The sequence below is a fragment of the Pipistrellus kuhlii genome, unplaced genomic scaffold, assembly GCF_014108245.1.
Source record: "Pipistrellus kuhlii isolate mPipKuh1 unplaced genomic scaffold, mPipKuh1.p scaffold_m20_p_9, whole genome shotgun sequence".
Lineage (NCBI taxonomy): Eukaryota > Metazoa > Chordata > Mammalia > Chiroptera > Vespertilionidae > Pipistrellus > Pipistrellus kuhlii.
This window is the reverse complement of record NW_023425595.1, coordinates 66632841-66657025: the sequence shown is the minus strand read 5'-3', so window position 1 is coordinate 66657025 and position 24185 is coordinate 66632841. Positions and strand designations below refer to the sequence as shown.

Genomic DNA, 24185 nt, shown 5'->3' with positions numbered 1-24185 from the left:
TCCTATTATCCTGCCTTTTGTCAGTTTAATTCACAGCCTCAGATGTTGAACCTAATAAAGGTAAAAGATTTTCCTCTCCTGCATAACATACTTAAAAGATCCATTCCAGACCGAAACCGGTTTGGCTCAGTGGATAGAGTGTCGGCTTGCCGACTGAAAGGTCCTAGGTTCGATTCTGGTCAAGGGCATGTACTTTGGTTGCAGGCACATCCCCAGTTGTGGGGGTGGGGGGTTGCAGGAGGCAGCTGATCGATGATTCTCTCTCATCGATGTTTCTAACTCTCTATCCCTCTCTCTTCCTCTCTGTAAAAAATCAATAAAATATATATTTTAAAAATCCATTCCAAGTACAAGGCAAGCAAATGGACTCTAATGTAACAGTACAAAAAGTTCACTGGTGTGGTTTCAGAATATTCATTGCAATTAACCTTTAAGAAACAGACATCTGTCAAGTTCTGGGGAACTATCAAAAAAGAATAGCCACAATTACCCAAAAGGCTGTTAAAATACTCTTCGCTCCACCTCAGAGCCAACCGTCAGCTGCCTGCAGCCTAACACCAGAGAACCCCTGCCTCCAGCCACCCTGGTAGGGTAGGGTGCCCCAGGGACATTTCAAGGTCCCCACCACCACGACCACCACCGACTCAGCTTTCGGCTGCCCTCATCTACCGCCATGGGAATGATCCGTCTCCAGAGAAGCCACCGCCTTCGCCTGCCCACCTCGCAGATCCTCCCCTTAGGCCTAGCCATGAGGCTCGCTTGACCTTCTTGGAAAACCTGTTACCTCTGCTTCCGGCCATGGCCCGAGCGCCTCCACCCATGCTTCCTGCGCCTCCGGCTGTGGTGCGAGGCCCACCTCCCAAGTGCACCAGAATTACCTTGCCAACTGCGAGACCGCTATCAACCACCAGATCCGTTTGGAGCTGCACACCTCCTACATGTATCTATCTGTCCACTGTCTTCTGTTTTGACTGTCAGGACCAGGCCTTGAAGCACTTCGCTACCTTCTTGAGGCAGTCGAGGGAGGAGACAGTCGAGAGAGGAGTGGAAGCAAGCCCAGACATGGATGAGGCTGCAGAACCAGCGAGGGGGGCGGATCCACCTGTGAGATATCAGGAGGCCTGACCGCAACCAATGGGAGAGCGGCCTGAAAGCCACGGAAAGCGCCTGGCACGTGGCGAGGATGGCGAAGCAAAGCCTGCTCAATCTGCACCAGCTGGCCACCAACAAGAACGATGCCCACCTGCACGATTTCCTGGCGCATCACTGCCCGCCCAGGAGGTTAAGTTCATCTATCGATACAACTTGGGAGTCAGTATCAGCGAACTGTGCTGGCTGGGAGCCCCACATCCAGCCCGGAGAGTCCCTTAGACACACTCGCTCTCCGTGCCAGCGAGAACTGAGCTGGACCGCCTCCCCGAAGCCATGGAGTGACTTCCCCCGGTCACAGGGCCCAGCACGCATGTTGCCATACTGCTCTTGCAAAACGTTCAAGTTTTACCATTTCTTCAAATAGAGTTACTGGTTCTTAAATTTAAAAAATAAATAAATAAAATAAAATACTCTTCACATTTCTAACTACAGATCTGTGTTTATCACCAGATTTTCTTCATATAATTTAACCAAAAGAACATACTACAATAGATTAAATGGTAAAAGGAGACAAGAGAATTAAGCTTCTTCCATTAAAGATGCTTACAAAATGTAAATGATGTCATTCTACTAACTGCTTTGGGTTAGAAAAAGATATCTTGGGACACAAATTGTGTGAACCACGCAAGATTAAAAGGTAAACTGAACTTATAAAAAATTTAAACTCTTGCACTTCAAAAGACAGTGGCATAAATGCACAGGCAAGTCACAGATTAGGAAAAAGTATTTGCAAAATGCCCATCTGATAAAAAGATTATTAAGTAATAAAATACTCAAGAAAACAACATGTTTTTGTTTTTTTCAAATGGGTAAAATACTTGGATACTTTATAAAAGTATGACAAATGGCACCATGGTCTGCCGCTCAGTGGTTCGAGCACCAGCCTTCAGACCAAAGGCTGAGTCTCAGGTGTGATTCAGTCAAGGACACTCACTTGGACTGCAGGTTTAATTCCCACTCCGGCTGTGGCTTGTGTGGGAGGCAAACAATCAAATGTGTCTCTCTCACGTGGATCCCTCTCTCTCTCCCTCTCCCTCTCCCTCCTTCCCTTCCTTTCTCCTTCCCTTCCTTCTTCCCTTCATTCCCCTCGTTCTAAAAATCAAAGGAAAAAATATCCTCGGGTAAGGATTAACAACAAAACAAGTGGCAGCTAAGCACATGAAAAGATACTCCACATCATGAAAAGATGCTCCGTATCAATAGTCATCACGAAAATTCAAATCAAACCATAGTACAATTTAACATGTATTAGAATAGCTAACACTAAGAAGACTGATAATACCAAGTACTGGCGATGGTATAGAATAACTGCAATACTTATACATTGCTGGTGGGAATACAAAATAGTATAGCAAGCAACTCTGAAAAAAAGCTTGGCAATTTCTTATAAAGTTCAGCAAATATAGCCCAGTATTTCTATTCCTAAGCATTCATTTACCCAAGAGAAAACATATCCACATAAAAACTTGTACTTGAATACTAGGAGCAGCTTTATAATAGACAAAAAAATGGAAACAAAAATAGTGAGTAAGCACACACACTAATTTGGTGTAATTTTATAATGGACTACTACATAGTAATCAATAATAAATTACTGCTAATGTATGGAACAGCATGATGAATCACAAAAGTTTTATCCTAAACACCACAAAAGGCTATTTATTGTATAATTCTGTTTACATGAAGTTTCAGAAAAGGTAAAACTATAGTGAGAGAAACCAGATCAGTTTGCCAATGGCTGAAGGTGGAAGAGGCAATGGACGCCAGAGTCATGAAAGAAATCTGTAGGAAAGTGGAATTATTTTACACCATAATTGGGGTGGTAACTACATGACCATATATGTCAAAACTCGTTTAAAATGGGTGAATTTTATCATATATAACCTATCACTCCATAAAACTGAGTTAAAAAAAATTGTCCTGACCAGTGTGGCTCAGTTGACTGGATTCCTCCTGCACACCAAAAGGTTGCTGCTTCGATGCCCAGTCAGGGCACATACCTAGGCTATAGGATCGGACCCCAGTTAGGAGTGTGTATGAAGAAGCAACTAATCAATGTTCTTTTCTCTCTCTGTGTCTCTCTCTCCCTTACTCCATTCCTCCACTCCCTTTCTTCTTCTCTCTCTGTGCCTTATTTTAAAAAATGTTTTTGTTTTATTCTTTTATTTTTATTTTAGAGAAAGAGGAAGGGAGAGGGAGAAACACTGATGAGAGAAAAACATTGAAAGGCTGATGCCTGCACACTCCCTACTGGAGATCGAGCCTAAAACCTGGGCACAAGCCCTGACTGGGAATTTAACCAGGAAACTCTCAGAGCATGGGACAACACTTAACCAACTGAGCCACACCAGCCAGGGCTTTCTCTGTTCAAAATAAAAATAATTTACAACCTCTACCTCAAAGGTGCTTCCCTAAACCTGCTCCACTTCCAATGCTCACCATCCCAGGCACCCACTGGCAATGCTCCTTTGTCTAACAATCCGCACGTCTCACTCACGCTGCCTCAGAAAAGCCCTCTTTGGTTCCTTTGCCACAGATAGGTCCTCACTTTACATCTTGCTGAAACTCTATCTTCCTGATTCCAATTTATCTGCAATTTGGCCCATCTAACGTGTAAAACCAGACGTGCCCCCTAAAAACTAAATCTGGAGAGGCCCACTTCCAATAAGGGCAGGGTTGCTCTGAACACACCAACATCCTGCAGATCAAAAACTATAAATTCTAAACGTAATGTAAAGAAGTATCTATTTGAAGGCACTGCAGGACACACAAGAACCAGGCAAAAACTGGAGAAAATCTAGTACTTGGAAGTAGTAAATATCACAGTAGTTTCCTGTTTTGTTTTTTTAATGATTATTTGTCGAAGGGCAAATCCCAGCCAGTTCTATACTGATGGCTAAAACTGAGATAGAAACCTTGCAGGGTTACTATCTCAAAAATAAATTAAAAAAAGAGAGAGTTACCATAAAATTGGGAGCTACAAAAAGCCTCAATAAGAAAATAAGAAACCTTGCCGAAACCGGTTTGGCTCAGTGGTAGAGGTCGGTCTGCAGACTGAAAGGTCCCGGGTTCGATTCCAGTCAAGGGCATGTACTTTGGTTGTCCCGGATAGGGGGTGTGCAAGAGGCAGCTGGTCGATGTTACTCTCTCATCGACGTTTCTAGCTCTCTATCTCTCTCCCTTCCTCTCTGTAAAAAATCAATAAAATATATTAAAAAAGTAAAAAGAAAATTAAAAAAACAGGAAAAACCAAGATGATAGCATAGGTAAACACCTGAATTTGCTGCCTCACACAACTACTTACTCTAACTTTTCCCTGTCTACCTACTAGTGCTACCCCCAATATCTTGCAAACATGTTTATTTCTTGCCTCCCCACTGATACCATTTGAGTTTGGGCCACCATTACTCTAACCCCGGTCCTGACAAACGGGTCTTCTAAAGGGTACCCTGTACTATCCCAATCACTTCCCAACTGTCAAAGTCATAGACCTAAAATGCAAATCTCATCCCTTGTTACCCTGCCCACCTTAAAATCCTTCAAAATCTCCATCACCCAAACCCTCTACCAAGTAAGACTTTTATGATCTGGTTTCTAACTACTTTGGTAACTCATTCCTCTCCACCTCACATCTGTTGCTACCTCCCTAGGGCCCCCTGCCTGCAATGTCTTTCTCCTATTCTTTGCCTGGCCAATTCCCACCACTGCAAATGTTTCTTTCAAAATTTCAAACCAACAGAAAAACTAATAGAATAGTACAATGAACAAAGATGCCCTTTTTCTAGATTTAGCAGTTATTACACTTTTTTGCCACATTAATTTTATCTCTCTCTCTGATTCACCTGAAATTTAAACCCTAAAACTTTAGCAAGTACAACTTTCTACATCACAAATACCATAATCACATTCAAAATATTTAGCCCTGATAGTATAACCTAATATGTAGCCTATATTCAAATTTTCCCAATTATTCCAAAATGTCCTTTATAGTTTCTTTAATGCAGGATCAAACCAAGGATGATACATTGCACTTGCTGGTCTTATTTCCCCTTTAAGACTTAATTTTGGAATAATTTCCCCTGGAAAGTCCTCTCTGACTCCCCCTTCCCATGCTTCTTTATTATGCTATTACCATTATGTGATTTTGTAATTATCCATTTATTTACCTATTTCCCCTATTAACCAATAAGCTCCTTGAGGGCTTTTGATTATCCAGACCCATACTGTCTGACTTACAGTAGATATTCAATAAAGGTTAGCCAAATGCATGAAAGAGCTACAAATGGCAAATATGTCTGTTATAGACTTAATTGTGCCCCCTACAAGTTTGTATGTTGAAGCCTAATCCCCGATGTGACTGCATTTGAAAACAGGGTGTTTAAGGAGGTAATTAAAATCAAATAACGTCATTAGGAAGGGGTTATAATCCAATAGGACTGGTATCTTTATAGGAAGAAGCAAGACACCAGGAGTGTGCGTGCAGAGGAAAGGCCATGTGAGAACACAAGAAGGAAGTTGGGTCTGCAAACCAAGAAGAGAGGTCTCACCAGAATTCAACCCTGCCAGCATCTTGACATTGGACTTCAAGCCTCAGGAACTATGAGAAAATAAGTTTCTGCTGTTTAAGCCATCCAGTCTATGGTTCTCGGTTATGGGAGCCTGAGCATACTAATACAATGGCCAAAATCTTTGTGCCCACAATTCCTGTTTAATAAATGCTAAATAAAACCTATACGCCAATGCTAGAACAAAGATACACACAAAAGACTTCTTCCCCTACTTCTGAAAAAATGAACCCCAAATTCAACAGAATGACAGAAAGTATGACATAACATTAAAAAAACCAACTGCATCCTTGAGACTATAAGCAGCAAACTGTTAGTTACCAATCCCCATTTGTAGCTATCCAATCAGATGGTAAAGAAGAGAGATGTGTAGTGTATGGAGTACACACCAAAAGGAAATCTTTCATGGAGCTTAGTTCAAAATTACAGACTCACCTTCCCACCTTCTGCCGTTTAAGATACCTGCTGCTAAGTTGCTTACAGGTGCCTACAGAGACTATGAAGACGATGGCACAGGCCATGTTGTTGGGCAGAGGTGGTAGCTGTTTGGATTGACAACAAAGCCTCGAACAGTGTTCTGCTTGTAATACATTTTCATAATAGCGGCCATATGGATCATCATGAACCCATCTTCTAATCATTATCACTAGATTCTCCACAGAACTAATTGGTCTTTAGGCCCTCTTCTATAAACATTCTTTCTCATGTTGACCTTTCCCAATTATCATCTTTTATGCTTGGAAAATGATTTAGCAAATAAGCTTGCTACTTTTCACTTAGCTCTTTCACACATTAGATTTCCTTGATAAACAAAAATACATTTTAGTAGAATTTAAATAAAGTCATCATGGTATTCACAGCTATTTTGATTTCCAAACAGCTCAAGCTAAGAAACCTGAAAGACAGAAAATGTGATCAAAACCTATGCCCATCTTACTCTTGCTATAGTACCTAGAAGAGGACACAGATCCACTACACAATTCTTTCCAAATAACTTAGAGTGTAACTATTAGAAATTTACTTTTGAATATCACAAATATAATCAAAGTATTCTCATAGACTGAACCTTTAAAAAAAATCAGGTTATAAAGCAAGTAAAATAAATTGTAGATGCCTATCAAAATATTAATCAAACGGGACCCAACAATCAGCAGCTATTATTTCATGTATTAATGAATCTCTGAAAGTTCCTTTATTAACTCTAACATAGGGTGTTGGAAAAGTTAAAACTCATTAGAGGATTTTTATTTGTGTTCTTGTATTTAAAATAAAAATTAGACTGAAAGAAACTAGAAATACAAATAGGAATGGCCCCTTATGCACATACACATAGGGTTTTTATTCTTAATTAGTGGCCCAGTGTACGAAACTCCTGCACAGGGGGTGGGGGTGGGGGTGGTCCCTCAGCCCGGCCTGCACCCTCTTCAATCTAGGACCCCTCAGGGGACATCCATCTTGAAATCCAGGATGCTGGTTCCTAACTGTTTACCTACCTGCCTGCCTGATCGCCCCTAACCACTCTGCCTGCTGGCCTGCTTGCACTCATCTGCCCCTCCCCCACACTGGCCTTCTTGCCCCCAACTGCCCTCCTTGATGGTCTGCTTGCCCCCAACTGCCCCCATTGCCAGCCTGCTCGCCCCCAACTGCCCCCCCCCCGCCAGCCTGCTCACCCCCAACTGGCCCCCATGTTGGACTGATTGCCCTCAAACCCCCCACTGCCAGCCTGCTTGCCCCCAACTGGCCCCCCCAGCTGTACTGCTTGCCTCTAACTGCCCCCTTCACCAGCCTGATCACACCCAAATGCCCTCCCCTCCTGGCCTGATGGTCCTTATATGGTGGCCCTGCCACCACGGCTTTGTCTAGAAGGTATCCGGTCTAATTAGCATATTACCCTTTTATTAGTATAGACAGAGGCCTGGTGCACGGGTGGGAGCCAGGCGGTCTGCCCTGAAGGGGGTCGCAGATCAGGGTGGGGGTCCCCTTGGGGGGTGGGACCAGCCTGGGCAAGGGACCTGGGGTGGTTTGCAGGCCAGCCATGACCCCATTGGGGTGGAGGACCCCGCTGGGGGCTGTGGCCAGCCAGGGTGAGGGGCTGAACGCTGTTTTCAGGCTGGCCACATCCCCTTTGAGGTGGGAGCCCCCGCTGGGGGCATGGCCTTCCTTGGTGAGGGGCTGAGGGCCATTTGAGTCCCCTGGCTTTGTCAGGAAGGTTTCCCGATCTAATTAGCATGTTACTTTTTATTAGTATAGAAGATAACATCATTTACCTTCTGCCCTTCTCACAAAGTTTCTCAATTTCAGCTTTCAGATCCTGCTCCTTCTGCAAAAACTCTTTCTTTTCTTTCTCTATCTTCTTCTTTGTTTCTTCTCGTTTTATTGTTACATCCTGGATAGCTTTTAATATCTCCTGAGTTCCACATAATTACAGTCACATACAAACAAAGAAGGAAAAAAATTAGTTCTTTTGGTCTGAAAGTTATTTTCAAGTATCACAATTTAACATATTGAATTTAATAAACTAAAATTGAATTGAAGCCTTAACTGGTTTGGCTCAGTGGATAGAGCGTCGGCCTGTGGACTGCAAGGTCCCAGGTTTGTTTCCGGTCAAGGGCATGTACCTTGGTTGCCGGCACATCCCCAGTAGGGAGAGTGTAGGAGGCAGCTGATGGATGTTTCTCTCTCATCGATGTTTCTAACTCTCTATCCTTCTCCCTTACTCTCTATAATAAAAATAAATAAATAAGTTGATTTGAAGGAAGTTGGCTGATGAGTGGCTCCTAAAGCCAGTATTTAGATGTAAGGAAGACAGTTACAATAAAGTAGATTTCAATTCAAGAGTAGAAAGAATTTCTAACTGTTCAAAAACTTGAACAGCAATAAGCTCTCCATTACTGGTGTTCAAATAAAGGCTAAATGAACCAGTCAAGAATGCTGAGAAAGGTATTCTTGCACAGAGTGGGAATTTGTTATTTTTAACAAATATGGTCTTGTTTTGTTTTGTTATGGTTTTATTTTATTACATGTGAGGTTATTTTTTTTCTCATTATTTAACAAATATAAATAAGTGTGTGTATATATATACATATATATTGGAATATATATGTGTGTGTGTATATACATATATATATATATATATATATATATATATATTAACATGAAGTTAAATTATAAATAAGTAAAAAAGTTGAAAGATAAATACCACATGATCTCACTCATATGTAGGATATAATGATCAACATAATTTGATGAACAAAAATAGAGCCAGAGACAAATGGCAAGGGAGGTAGGGGGGTTAAAGAACAGCCAAAGGACTTGTATGCATGCATATTAGCAAAACCAATGGACACAGACACGGGGGCAGCGGAGGCTTACCCAGGGTGGGAATGGCTTGGGGGGGGGGGGGGTGTCAATTGGGGGAAAAGGAAATATATGTAAAACTTCAAACAAAACAAAAAAAAAATTTAAGATGGACCACCACACAAAAAAAGTGATAAAGTCACTCCCTAATTCACACCAATTCCATCCACAACGTAATCAATGCATTTTTTTGTGCTTTCATATTTTTCTCCATTCTCAAACAAACACATGTATACTTATGTATCTCACTGTTTTTCTGTATGTTTTCTTAAATGAAGTTGTTTTATATATGTTATTCTGTATCCTGCTTTCTTTTTCATTTGAAATGAAGATAATGTCAATAAACATAGATCTAACTCAAGATAGCTGCAAATGTTATAATGTGCATATATGCAATTTGAACATTCTCTGACAAGAGTCCATCAGGTTGAAACCAGCTTTTTTTGTAACTATGAGTGTGATAAACACTATAGATGTGCACACTTTCAAACAGAAACTTCTATTTCTCATAAAACTGAGATTGCTAGGTCCAATTTTAAATTTTAACCAATAATTCCTAATAACATCTCCCAAAAGGTTATAACAATCCATACTCCTACTAATGTCTGAAAAAGAGTTCATTTTTCCTCACACTTGACAACTTATTTCATTTTTGCCAATCCCTTGGTGGAGGAGGAATGGTAACTATCGATAATTATAATAAGCATTTCCCTAACTCCCATTCTTTCTTTCTTTTTTTCTCTAATATGTATTTATTGATTTCAGAGAGGAAGGGAGAGGGAAAGAGAGAAACATCAATGACAAGAGAGAACCATTGACCAGCTACCTCCTGCATGTCCTACGTTGGGGATCCAGCCCGCAACCCTGACATGTACAGTGACCAGGAATCAAACTGTGACCTCCTGGTCCATAGGTTGACACTCAAGCACTGAGCTATGCCCTTAGGGCCCTAACTCCCATTCTTTGTTTTTACACCTCCTCCAACGATAATAACTATTTGATGAAGGCAGAGACTATGTTTGGTTCACCACTTCAGAGCCTAGATTAGGAACTCAAAAATTAGTTGCTGAGTAAATGAATACCAGTGAGGCCGAGCTTCTTTTCATAAACTTATTACCTATTTGCTTTTCCTCATCCTAATCCCTGAAACTTGTTACCTTCCATGGGAAAATAAACTGTAAATGTGACATGGGAAGAATCTTCAGATAGGAAGGTAATCCTGGATTATCTGGGTAGGCCCAATCTAATCACAACATGGGTCTTTAAAAGGAAGAACCTGCCCTGGCCATTGTGCTTACTGGTTGGACACCAAAGGGTCACAGTTTCATTTTTGCTCAAGGGAAGGTACCTCAGTTACAGGCTGCTAATAACTTGATTTTCACCTGGTGATGCCCATGTTGGTCTTCTGATCTATAAATTAAGCCACTAACTCATGATAATTTGTTACAGCAGCAATAGAGAACTATTGTAATATAATAACCCTCCCTGGTTTTCTGCAGATTATGTGACTTTTACCATGAACTTACCTGAATCTCAGAATGTCATGGATATTAAATCCTTCATCAGATGTAATACAAATATTTTCTCTTAGCCTAACATTGATCTTTTTTACTTTTTGTGTCCTTCACTGTATTAAAAGTTTTAAATTACATATAATTAAGTGTTTTGAGGCTTCTGGGTTTTCTGCCTGGCTTAAAATGATCTCTTGCAACTTGAGATTTTTTTTTTTTTTTTATACACACACACACACACACACTCGTGACTTGGTGCACAAATTCATGCACATTCAAAGGAAGTTAATTAGAAGAAATATTTTAATATCACTATATGCCCCTTCTCTATAATAGAAGTGTCAACCAAATTCACAATTGACAATGACAGAAACACAAGCGTCCAATTGGCACTAGCAAGGGCTTTATATGTGTCTCAACTTAGCCTTTTATAGATATAGAATAAACTTGTTTAATTAGAGCTGCTTTCTAATTTAGCTAAAAATTTTCCAGCCCAGTGAAGTACCCCAACTTCTCTTTCAGGTAATTTTCAGCAACACAGCAGTAAATATCAACACAAAGTAGATTATTATTGTAGATCACGCAGGGAGAACAATGGGTAAAATATTTAACTGCAGCAGTGTTTGACTATATTCTGTTCAGTGAAAAAGCCTGAAGTCATTTTCAGAGTCCACCCATTTGTTACTTCTTTTCAATCAGGTCAAGTTTCTAAGCTTTCTAAATCTCCATTTTTCGGCTAATGGAAAGAAAATAGGATTTCACCGAGTCTCCTATCTAGCAATTGAAGATACAAATAGCCCTGGCTGGTGTGACTCAGTTGTTTGAAGCATCACCTGTACCTACTCCAGGACTACTGTGAGGATCAAATGAGATGAGGCATGGAAAAACAATTCACAGACATTTGGTTACAGTGTGAAATATTTCCACCTGGCTATAAAGCAAGTTGTGTTCCTGGGCTGAAGAAACTGCAAGGAGCCAAAACCGGTTTGGCTCAGTGGATAGAGCATTGGCCTGCAGACTGAAAGGTCCCAGGTTCGATTCCGGTCAAGGGCATGTACCTTGGTTGTGGGCACATCCCCAGCTGGGGGTGTGCAGGAGGCAGCTGATCGATGTTTCTCTCTCATCGATGTTTGTGACTATCCCTCTCCCTTCCTCTCTGTAAAAATTCAATAAAATATATTAAAAAAAAAAAAAAAGAAAGAAACTGCAAGGAGGCTAGTCATCTCTAGGGAGGGGAGGCCAGGCATTGGTACATGACATCATTACCTGGACAGACATTTAGCATATTAGCCATATATGGCTAATATGCTAAATGTCTATATATATTCCTAAATTTTTTTCTAATTTGAAAGGTTTTTCACTTTTTATATGTGGATTTTTAATCCATCTACAATTGTATTTTTAAATATGTGATATGAGTCTAATCAAATTATTTCCTAAACAGACCATCAATATGCCAACAAACTATATTAAGTAAATAATCCTTTTCTCTCTGAACTAAAACAGAAGTGAGAGTTTTAAAAAATATATTTTATTGATTTTTTACAGAGAGAAAGGGAGAGATAGAGAGCTAGAAACGTCGATGAGAAACATCAACTAGCTGCCTCTTGCGCACCCCCTACTGGGGATGTGCCCGCAACCAACATACATGCCCTTGACCGGAATGGAACCTGGGACCTTTCAGTCCGCAGACCAACGCTCTACCGCTGAGCCAAACTGGTTCCGGCAGAAGTGAGAGTTTTAAAAAGATGTCCTCAAAGATTATTTTTATCCTTAAAATTTAATGATAACCATTAAAAAAGTAAATACTACTGTTCTATTTCTATTAACTTGGAAACAAAATTAAAGTTTGATTAGGGACTATAGCTTTACTCATTGACAACTTTAACATAAACAGAAAACCTGGTGGTTCTTCATTTCTTCTTCTCTCCTTTGCTGAAGTTGCTTGAGTTGCACTTGGAGCTGATTCTCCACTTGCCTCTGCTTGTCCAGGACCTCCTGGTAACGTTCCTTCAACAGGGTTCTCTCTGTCATCATTTTATCCTATTGGTAACAACAGAAGGAAAGTGTAATTCCCCAACCTAATTGCAGGAAACACTCACCAGACACCTGCTCAAGGCACTGTGTGGAGCTCTAGTGTCCAAAACTGCAGCTACTAGCCGTGTGTGGCTGTGTTAACCTAAACTAATTAAAATAATTTTTTTTAAAAATCCAGCCCCTCAGTCACCTCGCCACATTCCAAGTGCTCAAAGGGGCACATGACTGGTGGCTACCATATTAGTCAGCACACAGAATATTTCCACCATCACAGGAAGTTCTAACACAGGAGTTGGCAATCCATGGCCTGTGGACCAAATCCAGTCATTGCCTGTTTTTGTAGATAAAAGTTTTATAGAAACACACCATCGTCAATGGCTTAAAAGCTGATTTCACACTACAATGGCAAAGTGGAATGTTAGAACAGAGCACATACATGAAGCCTAAGACATTTATCATCTGACCCTTTAGATAAAAAGTTTGCCAAGCCCTGCTCTAGGAAATAAGAGGAAGGAGGCACTTTATCATCCTTGAAGAATGGGCAAAAACAAAGAACACGTCACCTACCAAAATGCATACAGAAACAGGATTTTTACATCATTAGCTCTGAAAACTTACAAACTCACAAAGAGGTCTAGGGAACTTGGGATTCAGACTGAGCAAACCAGCAAGCTCTCATATAAAGTAGGGAGCAGAAGCAAGGACCACAGTTCAGCTCTGCCTCCTTCAAATCAGTAAATCAAGAAAAGTTGTGGTTACCTTTCAGAGGGGCACTAAAACTTAAAGAGGATCAATTTAAAACCCAGCGGTATAAGATAGTGGGCAATTGCCATAAACGCATGAAAAGAATAGCAAATAAAACTGGAGCCCAGTATCTTGAATTGCAACTAAGTTTTATGCCTGAAAATATATTTTTTTAAATTAATTTCAGAGGGAAGGGAGAGGGAGAAATAGAAACATCGATAATGAGAATCACTGATTGGCTGCCTCCTGCATGCTCCCTACTGGGGGTTGAGCCTGCAACCCAGGCATGTGTCCTTGACCAGAACTGAACCAGGAACCCTTCAGTGTGCAGGCCAATGCTCTATCCACTGAGCCAAACCAGCTAGGGCCCACTGCCTTTTTTAAAGAAAAATACAACCAAATAAAACACAACTCTGGGCCTCTTTTGGCCCAATTGCCTGCCAGATTCCACCCTGTTCAGATTAATACTAAAGTGTATTTAAAACTTTAGTTGGCCCATTAAATTGCTATATGGTCATCCAAACCCCACATCAAACTATGGGGACAAAGTAAATACTCTATGTAAGTAAACTGATTACATAAGTGCTCAATAAACGATGACTTCTCCCCCTCTCTAGAGGTTCTCTTCTACACAGCACATCTCCATGAGGCCTCTAGTCTCTGGGATCTTTTCATTGCCCGTTATTAATAACTCCTGAGTTGCTACTCTCTAGTTAAAAGTTTTCATTGGCATCATCTGATTAATGCATTCCAATAACTTTTTATTCCCATTTGCCCCTCAAGTACTTCAACATGCTCCACATATTCACTCTTATCTGGTTAATACAAGTACTTTTACTTTCTCCACTCAATTAGCTCATCTTCCCCTATAGACCTCTATCTAACCCCAGGGTGCTTTCCTAGCATTATCCTTCCTCTTGAAAAATATACACTAGCTATACATTCACTAAAGGGGTGGAAGTTTTTGCCACAAAATCAAGAGGACCTAATAGTTTAGCAGAGATAAATGTGAAGTTCTCTTAATTTCAAAAACTAATTACCTAGGAATAAAATGGGCAGATACAACTATATAATACACGAGACTTGATGGCATTTGACTGAAAGCTCAACACTGTGACAAGACTGCCAAAATAAACCAACAGCTTAAGAAACAGTGACTAACATGAGAGTTAGAGAACGGGAGGCTCATTGTATTGTGAACTAATTATAGTCTGTCTGGATTATTACATTTTGTTCTCAGGATCACATTTCAAAAGAAACACTGATAAGGTGGAAGATGTCTAGGTGAAAGGTAACCAGAGTGATGAAAGGACTGAAAACATATTATATATATTTTTTTAAATGTTAAAAACATCTGGAGAATGTTTCACCTGAAAACTTCAGATCTGAGAGCTAAGAGGAAGAAGCAGGGGAAAACCTTCAAAAGTAAGTAAGGCGATTGGACAACTTCTCATGGTGACAGCAGCCGGTGGGCACTGAAGAGTGGTGACTGAGCTTCAAGCCTGGTGGTGTGTGCCGCCTCCGCATGGCTCCACCCCCCAGCCCCTGCACCCTGATGCAGTGCCAGCCCCGACTGGGGACGATGGCGGAGTATGTTCTGGGCCACAGCATGCTCTGGAGTTCCTTGGACCAAGTGTTCTCTGCCTTCTGGCAGTGGTATCCGAATCCCTACAGCAAACATGTCCTGCGGAAGACACAGTGCACAGGGAGGTGACCCCTGCCCCAGAGACTCCTGCTGGGCCAACCGACTATTTCCTGCCAACACTGCTCCCTCGGTGTATGCCCTGGAAGACCCTCCTGTGGACCCGCAGAACCAGAGCAGGACCACCTTCCCTGAACATCAGCCACACCGGCCGGTGGTGCTGGAGGAACACGGTGGCGACTGTGTAAACTGATGACAGAGCTGGACTGACATCCGCTGGGGAGGCTGGTCTCCAGCTGACCTGCCATTTCCAGAGCTGTCCAGGAATCTGGTCTCCTGGTTCAAGAGCCATGTGACCAAGATTCTGAGGACACCTTGGCCAAGCTGCAAGCTGAGGCTCCTTCCAAAAGCCTTGCTGAGACAGCCAAGGAAGCCGAGGAGGGGGCAGAGAACGGCACTGGCAGCACAAAGAGGCCCAGGACCTCGCCAGCAAGGCAGCCACGAAGGTGCAGCAGCAGCAATAGCTTGCGTAGACAGCTGGCCCCAGTGCGGCAGCATGCCAGACCACTCGCCTGTACTCCATCTGCCCTCCTCCCTCTCCTTTGTTATTAAAAGCCAACTTCTAGCCCTAACTGGTTTGGCTCAGTGGACAGAGCATCGGCCTGCGGACTGAAGGGTCCCAGGTTCAATTCCGGTCAAGGGCATGTACCTTGGTTGCGGGCACATACCCAGTAGGGAGTGTGCAGGAGTCAGCTGATCAATGTTTCTAATTCTCTATCCCTCTTGCTCTCTGTTAAAAAATCAAAAAATTTATATATTTTTTAAAAAGTCAACTTCCAACCCCATCTACTTTTTTTTGGGTGGGAGGTTGTTAGGGGGGTGTCTGTTTGGCATCTATAGTGTACCAGACATGTTACCCATGTCTGGGCTGGGCCCACTTCTTTCTTTTTAAAATATATTTTGATTGATTTCAGAGAGGGAGAGGGAGATAGAAACATCAATGGTGGAGATAATCATTGATTGGCTGCCTCCTGTAGGTTCCCTCCTGGGGATTGAGGCTGCAACCCAAGCATGTATCCTGACCAGGAATCTTGGTCCATAGGTCGATGCTCAACCAGAGCCACACCAGCTGGGCTGGGCCCACTTCTTTCAGCATCAGGTAGCTGAGGGCCAGGGGAGCAGAGAAGTGCCATGACTTGTCCAGGGTCACAGTGTGCAGGCAAAGTGGTCCTAAACACTAGACTATAAGCTCCATGAAGGCAGGGACCTTAGTTTTGTTCTCTGCTGTGTCCCAAGTACCTGGAACAAGATCTAGCAAATAGCTCTTGAATTCAATCCTCCTCGGCTTCCTTGGCTGTCTCAGCAAGGCTTTTGGAAGGAGCCTCAGCTTGCAGCTTGGCTAAGGTGTCCTCAGAATCTTGGTCACATTGCTTTTGAACCAGGAGACCAGATTCCTGGACAGCTCTGGAAATGCAGGTCAGCTGGAGACCAGCCTCCCCGGCGGATGCCAGTCCAGCTCTGTCATCAGTTCACACAGTCGCCACCGTGTTCCTCCAGCACCACCGGCCGGGGAAGGTTCTGCGGGTCCACGGGAGAACCTTCCAGGGCATACACCGAGGGAGCGCACTTCCCCCTCGAAAAAAATACGTAGGGTTAGCAAGCAAAAGAGGATTTAGATTTACTTTACGTAGCTCAAGGAAAAATTACAAGTTTTAGAGGTTCTGTCCTTATCCCAGAATGAGATATCACATTAAGAGCTATTTTAAAAATGCAACATGCCCTAACCGGTTTGGCTCAGTGGATAGAGCATTGGCCTGCGGACTGAAGAGTCCCGGGTTCGATTCCAGTCAAGGGCACATGCCTGGGTTGCAGGCTCCATCCCCAGTGGGGGGGAGGGTGTGTAGGAGGTAGCCGATCAATGATTCTCTCTCATCATTGATGTTTCTATCTCTCTCTCCTGCTCCCTTCCTCTCTGAAATCAATAAAAACGTATTTTAAAAAATAAAAATGCAACAGGCTGCTTTGTGAACTTGATCTCTGGAAGTGATCAAGTAGAAGTTAGCTAACTAACGTCGGGAATTTTATAAAGGTGACTCCTGCATCTTTTCTGACTGAGGTCACATGACTGGATCTTCTGCATTAATACATTCATATATCAACAATGACAGTTCAAAGACTTACCAGATTCTTTTCAATATCTTGATCTGTGTTTACCTCTGACTCAGCTGTCTTAAAGTCAGTCTACAAAGACAGAAACAGCATACTCAGAACTGGTCAGTGGCATTTGAAAAGAGAGAATTGCTCTCCTACTTTCACCTAAAATCTGTGCAACGAAGAGGCCAACATGTTGGCTGCACAGCAAGAGCAGCACTGCCGCTCTGGTAATGGATGCTGACGTGCACCCTGCAGGAAGCACTTAGCCCCCAGAACGCCCAGATGCAGAGGCTACACTCATCATTACTCAGCGAGAGACATTACGTGGAGCCTGTCAGGTTCCTAGTCACCACAATTAGGCAATGGCTCCTGGCTTTACTATTTCTTGGACACCAGGATGAAGCCATCACATAGCACCAAAGGAAATAGTATGCAGCTGCCAATAAAAAAAAAAGATAAACAGTAGTCTCCACCAACCATGAAGAAATGTCCCTTTCCTAAAAATAAATAAATAAATAAAAAAGCCCAAATTCCATTGTAATAGTAGAAACTTTGATACTTGACCTGTACAGCAATGTTCTGAGAAAGCTTCAGGGAAGAGCTATCCTGATCATCATCCTGATCCACTCTGACTCCTTCAACCCCATTTGCTGGAGGTACTACAGGTCGGAAATCCAAGCCTGTGTCCCTGCTCCCTTCCTTTAGGATGGAGGCTTGTGGGGACTTCTCTTCAGGACAATTCCCGGAGGCATGTTGCTTTGCATGGCCCCCTGCCTTAAGAGACCGAGTGACAGGATGGAGGCTCTCCCCGAGGCACGGATTCCCCTCCTCTCCTGCTGTGCTGGCCACGTCCTTCAAATCAGACTGAGACCCAGCGCCAGAAAGACCAAGGTCTGTGGCTATCAAGTTCTCTCCTAAAACCGCCTGGTGTGCTGCTGAGGTGTCACCTGCTGACGAACCAGGATTCTGCTCTGGTTGTTCCAAATGGACATTTCTGTTATTCTCCTTGGTTACCGTTTGGCTACTTACACTTGACGGAGGTGAGTTCTTGTGCTTCTGTGCAGGGTCTTTGGGGCTGCCAAAACACAAGACAAAAAGTTTCTCTCTTCACCCAGTCTTAAAGAGGGTGAAATACACAATACTTCTAACACAATCACTAAGAGAACAAAACTGGACTATATAAACCCCTCAAGTTATCAAAATGAAAAGGAATTTCCTTTCTACCCAGAGATTTTATCCCACATGCAGGGAGCATAGCTTGGTGGTTAAGAACCTGGATTCTGGCCCCAGCTGGTGTGGCTCAGTTGGTTGCCAGTTCAATTCCCAGTCAGGACACATGCCCAGGTTTTGGGCTTGATCCCCAGTAAGGGGCATGCAGGAGGCAGTCGATCAATGTTTTTCTCTCACATTGATGTTTCTCTCACTCTCCCTCTCTCTCAAGTCTATAAAAGTATCTATTTTTTTAAAAAAGAACCTAGATTCTAGAGACAGTCTCGTTATTGATGACACATAAGTGACTGAAAATCCAAAAATCTTTGAGGGACAAGTTGAATAATTTTCAGAGGAAATAGCCTAATGCTAGTTAGAATATTTCATTTAGTTACATGTATTAATTTAGTTACATATATTTTAATAAAACATCAATTTAGTAAGTTTTTATTCCACTCTCAAGTTTCACAAAAGTAATTTTCATTCAAACTCATTATACAGATCTCTGACCAGAACCACTTTTTAGGTTCTTGGAGTTTTCCAGAGCAGAGTTTTCTTCAGGCTGTGTGAGATACAAACACGTTTGAATCCAAAACTGAAGCTGTCAATAGAAATTTTATCCCAGACAAGTACATACATGTACAACACTGGGAGAGTTGTTTTATTGTTTATCACAGACTTAACATATTGTGTTTTTGTTGTTATTGTTTGTTAATCCCACCCAAGAATATTCTTTCCATTGACTTTCAGAGAGAGAGGAAAGGAGGGAAGGAGAGAGGGATGGAGGGAGAGAGATGGGTTGCCTCCTGCATACACCCGGACCAGGGCCAGGGATCGAACCTGCAACCCAAGTATGTGCCCTTGACCGGATACTGAACCTGCCACCCTTTGGTGCGTATACTGGCCGACACACTAAGCACTGAGCAACACCAACCAGGGCAACATATTGGTTTTTAAAGAGATCTTTAAAACCTATTTACAGTGATATCCAACATTCACAACTACAAATTTTTCATCCAGGAATGACTAAATCTGTGTTAAATTTCTTTTTTTTAAAAACTGGCTTTGTCAACTGATGTCCTCAAGCACCGCACACTAGAATGAGGAATCGGCTCACTATCCTTGCTTTCCTTAACAGTACTTGCTGTTCAAAATAAAACAACTGAACTGGGACCGGTTTGGCTCAGTGGTAGAGCGTCGGCCTGCGGACTGAAAGGTCCTGGGTTCGATTCTGGTCAAGGGCATGTACCTTGGTTGCGGGCACATCCCCGGTGGGGGATGTGCAAGAGGCAGCTGGTTGATGTTTCTCTCTCATTGGCGTTTCTAACTCTCTGTCCCTCTCAATTCCTCTCTGTGTAAAATCAATAAAATATATATTTAAAAAAATAAATAAAATTAAATTAAAATAAAACAACTGAGAGAGCATCTTACATTATGAAAATCTATAAATGCTCCGAGCTGATTCCGTGCTGGGAGTTAACTGAGGGACGAGGGGGCACCTGATTACAAATTTGGGCATGTGCCGTAACTGGATGGAATGCTGACTCTGTTTAGTAGCTGTTTGACTCTGGGCAAATTACTTCATTTTTAAAATGCTACTTACCTATTACAAATATGTGAGGATTACATGAGACAATGTTACTTAAGTGTTTAGTACAGTGCCTGGCACATAGTAAACACTCAATAAACCTTAACTGGTAATATCATTACTAGCAGTATGTGGCTGATTTTATTTATAAAATGAAGATCCAAGTTTATGATTAGGCTTACTTAACATTTGCCCCATTACCCATTCACTAGCAAACTTCTGTTCATTTAAACAAATATTTGCATGGGTACTCTGGAACCAGACAAGCCTGGGTTCAAACCCTGACTCCAACGTAGCTTGGTAACCTAGGGCAAGTTACTAACCTCTGCGTCTCAGTTTCCTCACCTGTAAATGGGAATAATATTAGCACCTACCTCCTGGTATTGTTGGGAGGATTAAATGTGTTAATATATATAAAGCTGTTAGTACAGTATTATATATTGTGTTAAGTCCTATGTACTCTAGAAAAGAGCTAAAATAGACTATACGGTCAAGTTAATGCAACCCTATACATACACTGTGCCAAGCAAAGTAACATAGATGGTTGGGTAATCATAATCCATCCCTCAAGAGTTCACATGGAAGGCAAAATCTATAATAAAAGTGTAATATGCTAATTAAATCAGATGTCCTTCCAGACGACCTTTTGGATGGACGAAACCGGGGCTTCGAAGGAAGCATGGGTCTCAGGTGCCTGCCGGTGGCCTGAGGGAAGCCTGGGTCCTGGGTGCCAGAGGGAAGCCAGCGCCGGCAGCCAGGGGAAGGCAGGCCTATTCTTGCACGTATTTCATGCATTGGGCCTCTAGTATATACATAAAGCAGTAAGCCATATTACCAAAGCTATCTATAGACACAGATATATAAACACAAACTCATAATTAACTCTATATATATACACACACATGTGTGTACCTGTGAGTATATATGTTATATAGAAGATGCATATGTGAATATACATATGTATAATATACAAACACATACTTAAGTGAGCATATAATCCATGTAGGATAGAATGAGGATATACTCTCACTTTTGGATGAGTTTGACCACCTGTATTCCGTCAACAAATGTTCTCATGTCTGCTGAGCGTCAGACACTGTTAGAAATACAAACATAGCCGAAACCGGTTTGGCTCAATGGATCGAGCGTTGGCTTGGGGACTGAAGGGTCCCGGGTTCGATTCCGGTCAAGGGCACGTACCTTGGTTGCAGGCACATCTCTCATCGATGTCTCTAACTCTCTATCTCTCTCCCTTCCTCTCTGTACAAAATCAATAAAATATTTTTTTTTAAAAAAGAAATACAAACACAGATCAACTAGTCCTTACCTTTAAAAAGCTTAATCTAGCACAGTGCTACTAAAGCCAGAAAGAGGAAAGACCAGCTACACTTCTGTAAGAGGCCCTTACCCAACCCCCCCCCCCAAAAAAAAATCTTCCAAGTCAAGAACCCCTACCTTACCTTAGACCATCTAGCAGACCTTCTTCTGATTTGGAAGCACAGGGACTAGAGGAGGGTTCCGGAGGATTGGGGGCATTGGCCACACCAGCTACCTCGGACGCTGCCATCATGCTCTGTACATCCAGAAACAAATGACAGGCTACTGGCTTCACGTTTTAAAAATAATGTTCTTCTGCCCTCAGAATGTCCACACAACAATTTTCCGGGGAAAGAAAGTTGGCTCCGGGAGAAACACCTGAGTGTTTATTCTACAGCACTGGTATTAGCCATCATAGGCAAACAGGTCCCAGCCAATCAATCCTCAGGAGCCACCATATTTATGTAAATACCTAGGAGGGTGTGCAAAGCTCTTTTCACTTTTGGCAGAAATGCAGTCCTTTAGAACAGCGTTTTTCAACCGCTGTTCCGCGGCACACTAGATGTTGCCTGGTGTGCCGTAGGTGCAGACAAGACAAGAATTTTATAATTTTTCACTATTTTGTTTACTTAATATTTCATAATAAAGTAATTATAAAAAACTTTCTTTGTGTTTATTTGATTCCTATTCAAGAGAATTACTTTATATATAGTCAATATAGGCACAGAGTTAAATTTTTTAACATTTTCTAATGGTGGTGTGCCTCGCGATTTTTTTCATGAAACAAGTGTGCCTTTGCCCAAAAAAGGTTGAAAAACACTGCTTTAGAACATCAAACTAGAGCCAGGGAGAATCTTTCAAATGGCCCACACACCCACCTTGCCTAATACCATTTACAAAGGATGCAATTTTTGGCCTGGTATCAACAATACTGTTTAAAATCATTTTATTGCTGTTAATTAAAAGCATTCTCCATTAATGTAAGAGAAGTTTTAAGGAAAAGCAATGTTGTATTGGGCAACCCAAGTATCTTTTACTGTCAGCGCGCTCCCCAGGGAGGGGTACGTCTGATAACCACTGACCGATGACAGGTCCTTCCAAGTTACTACAGGGGTGCAAGAGGGTGGGAACCTGGGTTACCCCAGCAGGACAACGAGCTGAAAACAGGGAAAACCAAGAAACGGGAACCGGAACAGATGACGTTCTTTGATCAAAAGGTCATCTTTTATGTTGCAAGACAAACTCATGGCCTTCTATGGGGAAATAAAATAGGGGGAGAGGGGTATGTAACATAGGGTTTAAATTAGTTGATTTTAATAGTTATCACAGATACACCCCGGAACCTACAAGAGCCCATAGGGCAATCATGGAGACCGCTGTGTCAACCCTTCAGTCACGGGCCTCAGTTTCCCCATTATACTAAGGTCCTAGGAGAAAATGGGCCCCCAAATCGCCATTACTGCACCCTCAGGTGCAAGCCTCCTGCCCCAGCACAGCCCGGGGGCCGTAACCGAACCACCGGGCACGGGTCCTGCCAGCACGGCCGCGCAGCAGAGCCGGTGCGGGGGGCGCCCGGGGCGGGGGCGCACGGCGGGCTGCAGGAAGTGCCGAGGGACGCCCGCCCCGCAGCCCGGGGCCACACCGCCGAGGCGGCCACGGCGGGAGCGCCGGGTCCTCGGGGCGGACGCGAAGGAACAATGGGTGGAAGCAGCGCCGGGGGGCCACCGCCGCCCTCCAACCCGCTACGCGGGCGGCTACCGCGGGCACGGCGCCTCCGCACCCTCCCCTCGGCTCGCACTCCGCGGGCAGCCCCGCCACTCTCCTAGGCCGGGACCCCCGCTCGCAGCTCCCGGCGCCTCCACGCCCCCCACTCGCCTCCCGCCCCCGCGTCGCACCCGGGCCCGCGCGCCGACCCCCACCCACTTGGGCTCCGTGCCCCCGGGAAGGGACAGGGGAGGGAAGGGACGCACCTGAGCGGGCGGAGCGGGGGAGGGGGCGGCCGGGCCTCGGGGGAGGGCCGAGCGCTGGCGGCGGCGCACCTCCCACTTCCGGCGGCGCGAGAGGAGGGGGCGGGGCGCGGCCGCAGGAGGAGCGGCGCGGGGGCCCGGCCGCCCCCGACGGCGCCCCTGGCGGCCAGAGCCGGCACTGCCGAGGGGACGCGGTCGTGCGGGAGCCCCTCAGCCACAGGCGGACTCGCAGGGACGCAGGGATGCGAGGAGGAAGAAGATGCTGTCGCGAGAAGGAAGGAGACGCGTTGGAGGGAGCCGCTCTAGGAGGGACTCAGGCGCTGGGGGGACCACGGCCGTCTGAGGAGAGGAACGATGTGCTTGCGACCGAGATGCCTTTTCCAGAGGACATTGTGGGGAAGACGACGCCTCCGGGGAGGTCCCCTGGGAGATGCCCGGGGGCTGGAGACGGCGGGGCCCCGCGAGGAGGCGGCCGCGGCGCGCGCTGCTCCCGGGAGAGGCCCGAGGGTCGGCCCCCGCGCCGCCGGCTGCGGCCGCGCGGCCTGATTGGCTGCGGCGCCGGGCGGAAGTGACGCCGCTGTCAGGGGCTCGGGCGCCCGGGAAGCCGCGAGTTTCCGCGGGGAGGCGGCGGGCCGCGCCGGTGAGTTGGGGCTCGGTCGGACGGAGCTAGGAAGTTGGTGGCCCGGGGCGGGTATCGGGGTCCGAGGGCGGGGGCGCTGCACAGGGCGCCTCTAGTCCGGCGGGAGCGCCCGGGGCCCGGGCCCGGACCGCGCGGTCCCCGTAAGGAGAGGCGCCGTGGCGGGGCGCGGGGTCCCGGGCGCGGAGCGTGTGCGGGAGCCTCTGGGGAGCAGGACCTGGATTAGTGACCTGGACTAGTTAACTAATTTAAACTAACCCAGGACCTGGACCTCCTCTCCCGCGGCACCTGGGCGCTGTCGGGGT

General features: G+C 44.2%; 2 protein-coding genes and 1 pseudogene across 8 annotated transcripts in view; 2 read left to right on the top strand and 1 right to left on the bottom strand.

Moving 5' to 3' along the window:
• The window catches only part of RNF214 (ring finger protein 214), a 34575-nt gene extending 11190 nt beyond the window's left edge, over positions 1-23385 (bottom strand). Inside the window, exons 1-6 of one of the 5 annotated variants that reach the window (XM_036427030.2) lie at positions 23247-23375; positions 21420-21532; positions 17727-18237; positions 17190-17249; positions 12488-12628; positions 7985-8124 (exon numbers count right to left, since the gene is read on the bottom strand). In XM_036427030.2, the coding sequence (XP_036282923.1) occupies positions 7985-8124; positions 12488-12628; positions 17190-17249; positions 17727-18237; positions 21420-21529 (962 nt within the window). In that variant the 5' untranslated portion in view covers positions 21530-21532; positions 23247-23375. Of the gene's footprint in view, positions 1-7984; positions 8125-12487; positions 12629-17189; positions 17250-17726; positions 18238-21419; positions 21548-23246 lie in introns of those variants that run through there. The other 4 variants (XM_036427035.2, XM_036427034.2, XM_036427036.2 and 1 more) reach the window with 4 other exon arrangements.
• On the top strand, positions 14949-15685 carry LOC118712840 (annotated as a pseudogene).
• Positions 23386-23472: 87 nt separating the features above from the next.
• Positions 23473-24185, top strand: part of PCSK7 (proprotein convertase subtilisin/kexin type 7) — a 29408-nt gene continuing 28695 nt past the window's right edge. For 2 of the 3 annotated variants that reach the window (XM_036427029.2, XM_036427024.2), the window contains exon 1: positions 23473-23883. In XM_036427029.2, the coding sequence (XP_036282922.1) occupies positions 23674-23883 (210 nt within the window). In that variant the 5' untranslated portion in view covers positions 23473-23673. The remainder of the gene's footprint in view (positions 23884-24185) is intronic. The other variant, XM_036427027.2, reaches the window with a different exon arrangement.